At 35.8% G+C, this 15,336-nt stretch overlaps 1 protein-coding gene and 1 long non-coding RNA gene across 3 annotated transcripts; one reads left to right on the top strand and one right to left on the bottom strand.

Moving 5' to 3' along the window:
- Positions 1-856: 856 nt before the first annotated feature.
- Positions 857-1,819, bottom strand: LOC140010621 (uncharacterized). The gene has a single exon (XM_072057926.1). The coding sequence runs from the start codon at positions 1,817-1,819 to the stop codon at positions 857-859; it is 963 nt and encodes a 320-aa protein (XP_071914027.1).
- Positions 1,820-3,584: 1,765 nt separating this feature from the next.
- Positions 3,585-7,453, top strand: LOC140010253 (uncharacterized). Of its 2 annotated transcripts, XR_011817554.1 has the most exons (4): positions 3,585-4,386; positions 6,358-6,417; positions 6,911-7,061; positions 7,258-7,453. It is a non-coding gene; the product is annotated as an uncharacterized lncRNA (long non-coding RNA). The 2 variants fall into 2 exon arrangements; XR_011817553.1 differs by lacking the exon at positions 6,911-7,061.
- The last annotated feature ends 7,883 nt before the right edge of the window (positions 7,454-15,336 follow it).

Below are 15,336 nucleotides of genomic sequence, written 5' to 3' on the forward strand. Positions count from 1 at the left end.
GGTGTATGGCGCACTTGTTTGATGGATCAAGCCATTTTCTTCACAAAAAACATAAAATTCATTTGGAAAATATTCGCCTCCTCGATCACTTCATAGGATTTTAATTTTGCTTTCCAATTGATTTTCAACCAAAGTCTTAAACAATTTAAACATATCAAATGCCTGACCTTTTGATCTCAGTAAATAAACATATGTAAATCTAGAATGATCATCTATAAAAGTGATGAAATATCTATTTCCACCCCTTGTTAAATGACCATTCAATTCACATATATCATAATGTATAATTTCAAGCAATTTAGAAGTTCTTTCATTTTTTGGAAAAGGTTTCTTAGTCATTTTCCAAAATTATCATTTGTGCAAGATATTAATCCATGTTTTGACATGAACTTGATTGATCTAAAATTAACATGTGACAAACGAGCATGCCATAAATTAATAGAAGACTCAACCAAACAAGCATAAATATTAACTTTATTGATATTTAGTTTGAACATGCCATTACATGAATATCCTTGGCCAACAAATACATTATTTTTAGATAAAATTACTTTTCCTGCCTCTATGACAGCCTTCAATCCCTTGTTGCATAGTGCACTTGCAGAAACTAGATTCTTCATTATGTCGGGAACATGATAAACATTGGTCAGAACCAACGTTTTGCTAGAGGTAAACTCCAATTCAACCGTCCCCTTTCCAAGCACATCAGATGTGTTATGATTTCCCATTAACACAATTTCATTTGGGGCAGCAACTTGATAATCTTTGAATAGATTCTTGTCATTGCATACATGAACAGTAGAACCTGAATCATACCACCAATCATTAGATTGGCAATTTGTCAAGTTGCATTCAGTTACCACATTGATGGAAAGTCCACCATCATAGCAACAATTTCAGCATTGTTGGGAAGAGAATCTTCAACAACATTTGCCTTCTTTTGTCCAACATTTGCCTCTGTCTTCAATTTCCTATAGAACTTGCATTCTTTCTTAACATGCCCTTTCTTTCCACAGGAAAAACATGACTTGTCTTTCTTATTATTCACAGAATTTCTAGAAGACATTTCTCCATGTTTTCTCTTATTACCGGACTTGTTTCCGCCTTTTCCAGATTTTTTAGTACCGCTAGACTCAATATTATTCACCTTAGTACCAAATTCCAAAGCAAATTTATTCTCTCGAATACGAGTTTCCTCTTCAATTCGGATATGCTTTGTAAGTTGGTCTATGGTGAAAGTTTCAGAAGTGTGCAGTAGTTTCTTCCTATAATCATTCCAAGTGGATGGTAATTTTGCAATCACAGCAATCACAACACCTACTTGAAGTTGATCCGACACTTCAATACCTAAATCCTTTAGTCTAGACACTAACAGAAGTAATTTATCCATTTGATTCATCACAGACTTGTTATCTATCATTTGAAACTCAAAGAATTTCATAGTCAAAAATCTGTCCGTACCTTGTTTTTCAGACATGTATTTGTTCTCCAAAGCCTTCCAAATTTCCTGCGGTGATTTAAGTGAACGAAGCAGATCATATAAGCGGTCTGGCAAGGCATTTAAAATGAATCTACTATAGCGAACTTCGTTTTCCTCACGTTTCTTACGACTTGCCTTGATCTCATCAGACTCGCCATCAGATGGTTCAGGGATCTTTGGTAGATTATCAACCAACAGATATGCAACGCCCAATTCCATGAGAAGAAACAGCAATTTGTCTTTCCAGCGGGTGAAATTGGTGCCATCAAACCGATCCAACTTGATCATATCAGACTTGAAAAATTTGTTCAGAAGATTATCCGAACTGGCGCCCTCCATATTGACGAAATTTCCTTAAGATTGTTAGGAAAACAGTAATAACTGCAACAATAAAATATGGTTTTGACGTGAAAATTCACTTTCCTTAAGGAAATTTGCCCCACTATTCTACTACCGGGTTTGCAGCAATTCCCTCTAGAAATAACAAAGCCAACCAGAATTTCCACACAGTACTATGCAAAAACTCTCCAAAGACGATTTAAAGAATATTGTTTTGAACGAAAATAGCAGAATAGTAAGAAAGTAAAAAAGTGAGGTCTCTGTGATCTGGACACTATTATTTATAACGTTCAGATACCCCAAAAAAAATGTCATGTCTTTTGGAAACATATTTCTTCATGAACAGGTACCTTATGAATGAACACTTAACGGTTGTATGTGTTGTATCATCAGATGCAACCCTTAAAAGGAAACCATTTAGTTAGGAAGAAATATTAAAATGAAATTAATTAAAATTAATTTCGGTTCTTAAGATCCAAGTGCCCCAAGTGCCAAGTGCCAATCTTTTGACCATTAAATTTATATTTTAATTTAACAGTCAACATACAAATGCATGTGAAATTTTGAAGTTTCCCTCCAAAATTTCCTATTATCCAAATTGATTTGAAAAGGTGTGCACTTGATTATAAATCTTTTCTATTCTTCATGTCTTTTCGATGTGAGATTCATCACTAACTATTTCCAACATAAAGACATGAAAGTTTTTCACATATTCGCTAAACACCCAAAATACAAAAAAGTTTTTATACAAATTTTACATTAAATTGTAGTAAATTTTTTATATAAATTCCTAGAACAAACATCATCCAAGCAAACCCAATTTGTTATTTATTGTGTCTCTTGGGATTTTCTTGAACCATTAAAGTTTTGGTATTTTCGTAACTTCATTTTTTTTTCACTTTTTTTTTTATATATAAGTAGGGGTTCAAATCCGAAATTTCTCATTTACACTCTCTCCTTCAAGCCACAAAATCCATTCCTCCTCTCGGTATTTTTGTAGCTTCAAATTTTTTTAACATGTAAGAGTGTTTTTAGGTAATTATCAAAAAGGGTTAACAAATAAAAGGAAAGTTTTAAGTATTGCAGAGGCAAAATGTCATTAAAAAAATTTTCTTTCTATTATTCAACTTTTCCACATTTTGGATATGTGGCACCTAATTGCAATTCATTTGCATGATACAATTGTCCTATAAGAAGATATAAACCATAACTTTAAGTTTCAAAATGTACATTAGTGCATTATACCTTGTGTGAGGACTCGAAAATTTTATGTAAATTTCATGCTTTTATTTTAATTTTATATACCTTATTATTGATGAACTAAAGTGTTTAATTGTTTTTACCACTTAAGAAGTGAATAATAGAAGTTTGTAGTGTGAGAACTTGAAAATTTATACTTATTTGCATACACTTCTACTAGAAAGCTTGAACGTGCAACCTTGTTGAATTATTGATCACTTGGAATGTTTAATTGATAGCCTTAACTTAAGTACATTAGATTAATTCAAAATTTAAGTATGATTAATATACATAGAAATTTAGTACAAATTAGACAAGAAATTTGTGAGGTATTCATGCAATAGTATAAAAATATATGGCCCATATGTATAATAAAACATTGCCTTGTGCATGCAAGACAACAGTTGTCACACACATTAACACTTGTATTTCCCAAATGACATGACAAATTTGACCAAGATAAAAGCTTTCCCAAATGGCATGATACTTATCCAAAATTGCATGACAAATTTGACCAAGACAAAAGTTTTCAAACCAACACTTTCTTGTCTTCCTCTTGCCTTATGCCTGAAAAAGGAGAGAGAGAATTGAGAAAAACCAACTTCATTCTTTCTTCCCCTCCAAACAGCAGAGAGAGAGAGAGTTAGGAAGAAACCAATTCTTTCTCCTCCTTTACTTGCTAAAAATCGAGAAAAAACTGAGAGAAAGCCACAAGAGTAAACCAGGGACTTTCTTCATTCTTCAACAATTTACATCAGCCAAGAAACAAGGAAAACTTCAACTCTTTTAGCTAAGAAAACTAAGAGGGAGAAGGCAGAAAATTTCCAGCCCAAAGCCGTGAGAAACAAGAGGTAAATTGCTAAGTTCTTCTTTATTTTCCTTCTACCTTTGGTTAATAATGTCTTAGAATGAATTAGAACCAAGAAAAGAGAGATTTAGTTGGAGAAAAATTCCACAAGCAAAAAATTTCTAGACAAATTGCTGCCTGAAGACCGAGAGGATAAAGCTGCAGGGTTTTTCCTTGTCTTGCTCCATCTTTCAACTGAGAGAAAACCAGAAAGAAAGAGTAAGATTGCAGCGAATAGAGAGCTAAGAAATTCTTGTCTTGGCTTCAAGTGTTTCAACTGAGAGAGATTAGAGGGAGTTGAGAGGAATAGGTTTTGTCCTGCTCCAACCTTCCCGCTGAGAGAAGATTGAGAGAAAACAAAGAAATTTCTCTTGTTTTGCTTCCACTTCAGCCAAGAGGAACCAGAGAGAGAAAACTGAAAGGAAGCTTGAGTCTTGCTTCCATTTCCAGCCTGTTTAACCGAGGAGAAGGACCAAAATAGGTGAGTTAACTTCCAGCTTGTTTTAAAGGTAACATGACTTGGAACTTCAATTTCTTTCACATACGTTAGAGGGCTTTTGATGTATGTTTGGTTGAGGTTGGGTTGAAGTAGAAATTGGTTGTAGAGACTTGCTTTATTGCTAGAAATTTCCCAGCTTAGATCGAACTAGAGATGACCTTTTGTTTTCTAGATTTTGGCTCTTGTTTCGTTGCAAGTTGTTAGGGAATCCTTGAATCCTTTTTGATAGATGAAGCTTGGTGTAAATATAGCATCCATGTGAGTTGGTGGCTGCTAAAAAATTTCTAGATTTGACCAAGGGGGAAACATGAGCTCAATTTATAGCCTTTTAGTATGAAATTTTGAGGAGTTTCCACTAGGAAGTCCTGCTATAAATGTTATATTTCTTGTTTAGTATGATATATAGCATGTTGTCTTTGATTTTAGTAGCAAGTTGTTAGCTTAGATTGAGAAAATTGGCAGCAACATAGCTGCAATGGTTTCTATGAAACTTATGGAGTGAAGCTGCAAGTTTGGTTCTTTTCTCCCAAGAAATCTTGATGAAATTTGTCTAAACGTAACGTATAAATCTCCCATTTCCCTTCCTATGACCTGCACGTACTGTATTGCTTAGCTTCATAAGGAATAAGACTTGATTTTTGAAGAAACTTTGCTGGAAATTCTGTTAAGGTTAATGAATGTGGATTGATTAGAGTAGAATTGAAAGTTTCAACTTTAAGCCCAAAGTTTCAACTTTAAACTCAAATGTTTGTTGGTTTAAGTTAGGAACTCCCTTTAAACATTATTTACTTCATTGATTTATTTAACAAGGTGGATTTTATGGCTAAAATGTTGGTCCATGCTCATTGCTTTGCTAGAATTTTTCCAAGTTCTTGACTGATTGTATAAAAGCTGAAATTTTTGACTTTCATCTTGACTTGTTGATGAACTCCTTACTAAGACCCATGTTATATACCTTGCTAGATGTTTATACGTTGTTTCATGTGTTATGTTCTGAAGTAAGCGAAGGTTTGAGATTAAAATGAGAACTTAGGGGTGCTCTGCGGGAAAGTTTCCAGCTTGTAACTGATTAGAAGAAAGACATGAGTATTTTGTTTTGTGAACTGAAAATTGTGCAAGTATTGATCAAGAATACTCTATAATCTTTGATTTTGCCCTGTATTTTACGCTTACCCTGACTATTATACCATTTGCAAGCTTAACCGATGGAAATTTCTTGGACTTTGAGTGGATATTTTCGTGTAAACTTGGTTGGAAATGCTGGATTCACACTTGTATGTGTATTATGAGCTTGTTTGTGTGTGATTTATGGTTGAAAGTGAGCAAACACTTGCTGGAATTTTCTTGCCTGAACCGTAGGGTAGAAGCTGTGTTTTCCAGCTTATAACTTCCATTTTTGTTGAAGTTTTCAAAGAGATTCATGCCTTATAGTCACATTATGAGGCATTGCATGATTTATACTTCAACCATGAAAAAAAGTAGAGTTCTAGTTAGTAATCCACTTACATGTAACTTGTTATGGAGGAAAACTTCCAACCATGAACCATCATTAAATTTTGACCTTACTTTCGACAAATGGATGCTATTTTACAGAAAAAAAAATTTCCTGCTTAAATCAAGAATATGTAGCTACCATTTTCTTTGAGCTTTAACTCTAAAATATTAGTTGCAAACTTATACATTTTGGCTTGTTAAACTTTTAATGCTTTAAACATGGCATGCATGAGTCGATTCACTGGTTTTTAGAGAAACTTGAAGTAATCATAGTGAGAGAATTGTATGAAAGAAGCCGAGAGTAAGGACAAGGGTTCCAACCTTATTTCATGCATTTGGTTGCAAGACTCTATACCTTTTAACCTACGTGTTTGATAACTTTTAAAACTAGAGTTTTATGTGTCTTTCACTTGTTTTAATCAAGGTGATAAGTGTAATTATAGTTGAGGCATGTCTCAGGAGTTGGTGGTGAGGTAGAAGGAAACCCCGAAACCAAGACGTGATTGTTCACTTGATTTGGTGAGTGTTTCAATAGCCTGGCCTAACTTGTACTTGATTTAAATGTTGTTTTGATGAAATTATCAATCAATTGGAATGCTAGATCTCTTGAATTGATATGAGCTAGGTGAGTATGTACTTTATCACACTCGACCTAATTTGACTGGATCACCATTCTACTGTTTACATATGAAATGATATATATATGTGTGTGTGTGTGTGTGTGCTTGACTTGAAGTCATTTGGGTATGTTATCCTATCAACTATACTGAGGGACTTGAAATGCAACACTCAAGTGTTTATAATGACTCCACTAAACGATTGACTTGAAATGCAAGTGAATTGCCTAGGATCTCAAACCCCATTGGTTAGTTAGTTGAATCGAACCAGCAAGGGCTTGGTCGAGAAGATTGATGAGTCATAGAGAGTGCTTATTGTTTTATCCACTGGATGCGTCCTTTGGATTTGGTATACTCGAGTATTACCTCTACTATTTATTGTGTTTGGAGCGCAGGCCGAGTAGGGGGATGAACGATAGATGGAGACTGGAGTCAAGCATTGTTCTACTGGATATTCTTACTGTACATTAGAGTTGACGGAGTGTCAACGGATCCCGAACAAACTACTGTAGAACTTGCTCCCGAGAGCAGACTGTATCCTTATGCGTGAGTGTGTTAATTGCTTATCTGAGTTGTTTACTTGACATGTGAATGACTTGTCATGTGAATGTCAACTTGCCTTGATTTGAGCTTGCTTTGAAATTGTGATTTATGTAACTGCCAACTTGTTACTTTGTTTGCATATTGTCTTGGAAACCTCACTTGGCGAAATCTCATTCCTTTAGTTTTTTTTTCTTAACAGGGGTTGGCAACGTGGAATCAGGGAAAATCGACAGCTCAAGAGTTGACGTCTTGTTTTAAATAACTCACCATCTTAATTATACTTAGTTATTTGATTAAACGAGTTAGATGGTTATCCGTTTGGTTGTATATATATGTCTGGATGAATTGGATTTCTGGATGGTGTGCAATATTTAACCATGGAGTTTTGATGTTTATTTTGGGGTTCATGTTATTAAAGTTGGGAATTGTTATAGTTTTCTAAGATTTACGAGTGAGTCCTGGTGAGAGTGGGCAGACGGTTTCCCAAACCCTTTGGTTCGTCTTAGGGGGAAGGTGGGTAGTCACACCTTGCCTTTTTTTTTTTTTGTTGAATTACATTGTTACTGCTATCATTGGGTTTTCTTAGATGATGTCAAGTAGCTTTGGCCTTTATCTGATGCCCCCACTTCTCCCTAAGGCGAACAAAGGGTTTTCGTGGGACGCTTGCCCAACTCTCGCCAGGATTCAAATGATACATTCAAGCTTATAACGGTACTAGACATTACATTCAGATAATATAACTGCAATTAGTGCGGAAGCGTTCAATCTTAACGATATTTAACAATTACCAAATCCATATAACGGGTTTCCAAATACATCCCAAAATATACAATAGCCAAAATGTCTAGTCAATAGAATTGGAACCCAATTACAAAAGTCCACAAAAGTACTCAAAAATAGAAATTTCCTCCGAGTCTCATTCCAAACCCAAACCTGTTAAGGAAAACAAATTTACAGGGTGAGCAAAACACTCGTGAGGCCAAGAACACACATGCAAGCACATTGTTCAAGTAACAATCTCAAATTGACAAGTCGAGCAATAATATATACATGATTAACAATTTACGAGGAAAGTAACCATAAACAATTCAAGGATACTGAAGCTCTCAGGAGCTATGTTCCACTTGCACGATCAATAACCTCCACAAGTTGACACTCCATCAATCGGGAAGGTTTAGTCCGTAGAACTCCACTTAATCTGTCCCCTTTCACCTTACATACTCCTGTTTCGGGCCCGCCTGTCATTTGTTTAAGGCAATACTATTCGAGTATGCCAAGCGAGATCTCTCACTAGATCAAGCTTTTCAATTTTTCCCATGGTTTACTAAGGAACCCGACCAAGCCCATGTCGGCTCAAGTCCAAAGTTTGCCAATGAGATGTGGGCATCCCCCAATAATGTTCGAGTGTCGAAGAGATTCACTCCAATGACGTATGCAGCCATAGCATACTATTTCAAGTTAAGCAAGCAAGTAACATGTGCCAGCAATTGAGACATTCGAGTATTTCAAGTACGAGTCATTTATTTCAAGCGAAAACAAGTGCGATAAAGTACACCCCCGTCTCGAATTTTAAAATCTCAAGTATCAATAACAAGTAAACATGTATCTGATTCACAGTAGTTCAAGTAACACACACTTGACACTCACCAAGTAAACAAGAATAAACGGCACTCGAAGTTCAAGCGTCCACCGTGGGATCCTCTTGAAGTTTCCCTTGTGTGCCTGAGCAATTAGTAAGGATTTGTCACTCAAAACCCTCAATTATTACAAAGATTGTACTTAGTGCACAATCTAAGAAAATCCCATGAAAACGAATCCCAATCACTCGTAAATCGGGGTTCAAAGATGGCCTCTAAAGCACAAAAGAAATTGAGGTTTCATCTTGAAAATCAAGTTTAATACGTTCAAGTAACATCAAAGGAATAAGGAGAATTAAAAAATCTCCATTTCCTTAAGATTCGAAAATTTCAGTTTTGGTACGAGATCTTTGAAAAATCGTATCTCATTCTTTACAAGTCCAAAATTGGAAAACTTGGTACCGTTGGAAATGACTTCCAAAGTACTAAAAGTTCTTAGAATACACTTCTCTAAAATTCTGAATGGAAAATATTTAAAAAAATGAGCTCAAAGTCGCTGTTTTGGTTCATAAGGCAGATTTAAGTTGGTTTTTGGCCAACTTAGAAAATTCGGTAAAATTCACTTGATTGAAACTAGACTTTGAAATTTGCAAATCTATTAGTGTTGTAATCCAAGTTTATAACAAAACAAGCAGAATGAGAAACGGAGTTGTGAGTACCAAGATATGGTAGCTCAAAGTTACCCAAATTTCTTTATTAAACAAGGGTTTTCTAATATCAAGTCTTGAACTTTGGTAATTTAGTCGAGCAGTGAAATAGACTCGGATTGGTACCAAATTTGGTAGAATAATACTCCTATATAAAGGTTATCCCTCTATCAAATTTCATAAAAAAATACCTTCGGGAAGGTAGTCAACCAAACAACCAAAGTTTTGAAAAAATCCTAGGGCAGAACTGCCATGAGCCATTTGTTTTCCATTCCAAACATTTGGTCAAGGAAAATTCCTCAAACATGGTTCATTTGTGTAGGAAAAACCTGAGGAACATTCATGGTACATTTGGTAAGTGTTTAACTCCAAAAAATTCAATTGGCAAGTCCACACCAAGTCTAATATCTACTTTGCCCAAAATTTAGGGTTTTTAAGAACAGAGCAGGTTTTGTATTTTCATCACAAATCACTCAATTCAACTCGGAATTAAGTATGGTTGGTGGTGTTGGAAAATAAATTCATAAAACTAAAATTTCACAGAAGAAATCATTTTGAAATTCAGTACACAACTAGCTCAAATTCGAGCCTCAAGTTGTAGCTTCTGAATTTCATTTCAGGAAAACTGAGAAACAGGACGGCCATCTTTAAACGATTGGTACGGAATATTCGGGTGGAATTAGGGGTTGCATTTCATACCGTTGGAAAGCTGGGAATGCCTAGTTTCAAATTCCTCCAACAGCACTTGATTTCGATGTAGTTATGGATGAAACAAGAAGGCTGTCTGAGCATTACGGGAAAATTTTTCAGGTTTACTAGCTTTGCAAGATTAATTCATTTGACCAACCAAACCTCAATATTTTTCGATGAAACTTTATACACCATCTATACAACATATAAACATCATATACAAGCCATCAAAACCTCAGAATTTTGCAAAAAGGAGCTCGATCAAAACAGGGGCAGAATTGGAAACTTTTTAGCCATGCAATCCTTGAAGTTTATACTAGCTATACACCATTAATCTACCAATTTGAGCACTAAACCAACACTAAATCCATCATCAAGCATCACATCAGCCATCAATCCAAGAGTGGGAGTTCATAGAGCCCACCTTCAAAATTTTCTAACAATAACAAGCCACCCACATGAATAACTAAGCTCATAAGTGTAAATCAACTTCCATAAACCAAGATTTCAAGGGTTGATCGTCACTTACGTTTGTTGATGAGCTAAGCAGAAATTTCGATCCTTCCCTTGGCCAAGAAAATCGTGGTTTGCAGCTCTCCTTTGTAGCTTAATGTGATCTCCAAGTATTGAGCTAAGTGTAGTTCAATTTTGGTTGAATTTGGTGAAGGTTTGTGCAAGATTTGGAGATGAAAATTTGAGAAACTTTGAGTTGTTTTTGCAGCTGATGGTTCGGCCAAAGTGAGAGGGAAAGAGAGAGAGTGTAGTGCTCAAATAAAACTTCTAAAGTAAGCTTAAATGTGTGGCCACAATTCACCCGAAAGTCAACTCTTTCTCGCGCGTGTAAGCGCTCATTTTGGACTCGATTCCTTTCGAGTTTATTTCACTAGTGCACTAAACCTCTAATGCACTTATATTCATATGAATATTATTCACTCTTAATTGTCCCAAAATAATGGTTTAAAGTCTCTCAATTAACCGCGCGCCTGAAAACCCGTATTTTCAATTTAGGCGCGATAGAGTGAAACTTTCGAGAAATTCTTTTAACGATCGCACCACTAACTATCACTTGAGTACTTAAACCTAAAATTACCTATTTTAAGACCATTGTACATGTCTCCAATTTTTCGAGTTTATTGTACTCCCAATTGGCTAAAATTTTCAAACACGTTTTCACTATTTTCATTAATCGAACTTCCAAAAATTAATTTTTTGAAACGAGTCACTTTAAAAATATAATAAAGTCATAATTCCATATATTTAAGTCTAATAAGGTTAGAAAATAATAATCGGAGCAAATATTCAGATAAATAATTAAATAAACAAAAATAGGAGTCGAAAAATAATGGGTTTGTTTGGATAGTGTATTATTTGAAATATAATTTGGAATAATTACTGTAGCACTTTTTGTGATGTGATGTATGTGAGATAAAAAGGTGATTAGAAATATAAAAAGGCAGGTTGAGAAATGTGTTTATGATACAAGCGAAATATTATTTGAGATAATTGGGGTATCCAAACACTCTCAATAATTTTTACGAGTCCTCACATTCTCTCCCTCTTAAAAAAAATTTTGTCTTCGAAATTTACCTTGATTGGTGAACAGGTCTGGATACTTTTCTCGAATTGCTTCTTCGACCTCCCAAGTTGCTTCCTCTAACCCATGGTTCTTCCAAAGGACTTTTACTAATGGTATCTGTTTATTTCTCAGTTCCTTCACCTTCCTATCCAGAAGCTTAACCGGTTTCTCCTCATAAGTTAAAGTCTCATCAATCTCAATACTCTCTGGTTGTAAGACATGTGAAGGGTTTGGATGGTACTTCTTAAGTATAGACACATGGAATACATTATGAATTCGAGATAAACTCGGCGACAATTCCAATTTGTATGCTACATTCCCCACACGCTGAATAACCTTATAAGGTTCTACAAACCTTGGTTGTAACTTCTTTCCCTTTCCAGATAGCAAACTTGCTTTCAATGGTGTGATCTTGAGAAACATTAGATCTTCAACCGTGAATTCTAAATCCTTTATCCGATTATCGGCAAAATTCTGTTGATGGCTCTGGACAGTCTGGATTCTCTGGCGTACCAACTTTACCTTCTCATTAACTTCCTCAATCCATGACACTAGTCGGATCTAAGATCTTCCGTTCACCTATTTCCTCCCAACAAATTCGAAATCTACACTTTCGACTATAAAGCGCTTCATACGGAGCCATTTGAATAGAAGAGTGGAAACTGTTCTTATAGGCAAATTCCACTAAAGTCAAAAACTTACTCCAACTCTCCCCAAAATCCAGAACACAAGTTCTCAGCATATTTTCAAGGGTCTGAATTGTACTTTCAAACTGTCCATCGGTTTGGAGATAATAAGTAGTACTAAAGTTCAAATTAGTCCCTAACACTTCTTGCATCTTTTACCAGAATCTCGAAACAAATCTTGGATCTCTATCCGACAAGATACTGACAGGGATTCCATGTAATCTAATGATCTCATCCAAATACAACTTGACCAACTTCTCCAGTAGGTACTTCATGTTAATCGGCAGAAAATGAGCCGATTTAGTCAATCTATCTACTATCACCCAAATCGCATCATGGCCTCTCTGTGTTCTTGGTAATCCCGATACAAAATTCATGGTGATATTCTCCCATTTCCACTCAGGTATTTTTAGAGGTTGCAAAAGTCCCGATGATTTCTGATGTTCGGCTTTAACCTATTGACAAATTAAGCATGTTTGGACAAATAGAGCAATCTCCTTCTTCATGTTCTCCTACCAATACAAACTCTTTAAATTTTGGTACATTTTATTCTCTCCAGGGTGTACCGTAAACTTTGATCGGTGTACCTCTTCTAAAATTTCCTTTTTAAGCCCTTCATCTTTTGACACAACTACCCGATTTCGAAATCTCAATACACCATTTGATTCCAAGGTAAAGTCCGACTTGTCCCCCTTTTTAACTTTTTCCAACTACTTCTGCACTTCAGTGTCCTTTTCTTGAGATTCTTTGATACGTTCTATCAAAGTGGAATTTAATATAATATTTCCCAAAATTACTTTTCTCGGTTCCAGTCGAGAATTCCAACAACTAACTTTTTCCAACAATTGAAATTCCTTAATCATCGCCATTTGTACTTGACGACTCAAAGCATCAGCTACTACATTAGTTTTCCCTGGATGGTACTTAATCGTACAGTCATAGTCTTCCAGAAATTTCATCCATCTACGTTGCCTCTAATTCAGTTCCTTCTGTGAAAATAAGTAGTTAAGGCTTTTGTGATCAGTAAAGACTTCAAACGTTACTCCATACAAGTAATGTCTCCGTTTCTTCAAATTAAAGACCACAGCCGCTAACTCCAAATCATGAGTCGGGTAATTCCCTTCATGCGGTTTCAATTTCCTAGAGGCATATGCTATCAATTTATCATTTTGTATTAAAACACACCCCAAACCTTCTTTAGATGCATCTGTGTAAACCACAAACTATCCTTCCCATTGGGTAGAGCTAATACTAGGGCTTTGGTTAAGCGTTTTTTTAATTTCTGGAAACTCTCTTCGCACTTAGGACTCCAAATAAACCTCCCACTTTTCTTAGTCAGCTCGGTCATTGGTCCAGCAATTCTAGAAAAATTTTTGATAAATCTCCAGTAATACCCTACTAATCCAATAAAACTCCGAACCTCGGTAGGGTTTTCCGGTCGTTTCCATTTCGAAACAGCTTCAATTTTAGCTGAATCCACTTTAATTTCATCCTTAGAAATTATGTGTCCTAAGAAAGTCACTTTTTTTAACCAAAACTCACACTTGCTAAACTTAGCATATAATTGATGTTCCCTCAAAGTTTGCAAAATAATTCTCAAATGCTTCTCATGATCCTTCACATTCTTAGAATACACCAATATGTCATCAATAAAGACCACCACAAATTGACCTAGATAAGGTTTAAAGACCATATGCATTAAATCCATGAAAGCAGCAGGTGCATTTGTTAATCCAAACGGCATCACAGCAAATTCAAAATGCCCATATCTCGAGTTAAAAGCAGTTTTGGGTATGTCATTCTCCAAAATCCTCAACTGATAATAACCCTGTCTCAAATCCAAATTTGAGACTACTATAGCCCATTGCAATTGGTCAAATAATTCATCAATGTGGGGCAATGAGTACTTATTCTTAATAGTGACCTCATTCAAGTCTCTATAGTTTATACATAGTCTCAAACTCCCGTCTTTTTTCTTAACGAACAAAACTGGGGATCCCCACGGAGAATTACTCTCTTTCATAAAATCCCTTTCTAACAAGTCTTGAAGTTACAATTTCAACTCCTTCAATTTCGTTGGAGCCATCCGATATGGCGTCTTAGAGATAGGTGTCACTCCCGGAGTTACATCAATCTTAAAAGTTATTTCCCATTCTGGAGGTAGAGACTCTAACGCTTCGGAAAAAATATTTGGAAAGTCTTTCACTACAAGCATGTTCTCCAAATTCACCTTATTACTAGGGGTGTTAATAAGAAAAGCCAAATACCCTTAAACTCCTTTACTTAATAATTTTCTAACCCGAATTCCTAAAATAAGTGCAGATGAAACCAATTTACCCCTTACATCCAACTTCAGGGTTGCCTCTCCCGAAATACACAATTCTACAATTTTTGTCCTACAATTCAACTGGGCATTATAACGGGCTAGCCAATCCATTGCTAAAATCACATCATATCCCTTAATTGCTAAATCTACCAGGTCGGCCAATAGTTTTCGTTCCCCGACACAGACTTCACAATCTCTATATACCAGGTTAGCAATTAAACTTTGATCTCCGGTAGGTGTTTTAACTTCCAAATCATACGATAAGTTAATTGGATTCAAGTCTATCCCACTCATAAAGTTAGGGTTTACAAAAGAATATGTTGCACCCGGATCAATTAAAACCCTAACTAAATGATGAAAGATTGGAATTGTACATTCAACTACTTCAGTCGCCTCAGGAATCTGCTGATAGTCCAGTGCATAAACTCTAGTTGGCACTTTTGGTCGACTTCCTCCAACACTGGTCTGCTTAGAGATTGACTTTTCCGGCCTCTGAGTGTTACTTCCCATATTCGGTGCTTTCGGACAATTCGCGACTTGATGTTCGGCACTACCACAAAACAAACACTTCCCCGACTTTCTCCAACAATCATTCTAGAAGTGATTGGATTTCCCACAGTATCCACAAGTAACCTGAGGGGTCACTGCCGAACCAGTAGAAGGCGCTCCCCTAACTTGAGTTGGGCCACCACGACTTCCTCTAGACAGAGTTCCCC

The sequence above is a fragment of the Coffea arabica genome, chromosome 7c, assembly GCF_036785885.1.
Source record: "Coffea arabica cultivar ET-39 chromosome 7c, Coffea Arabica ET-39 HiFi, whole genome shotgun sequence".
Classification (NCBI taxonomy): Eukaryota; Viridiplantae; Streptophyta; class Magnoliopsida; order Gentianales; family Rubiaceae; genus Coffea; species Coffea arabica.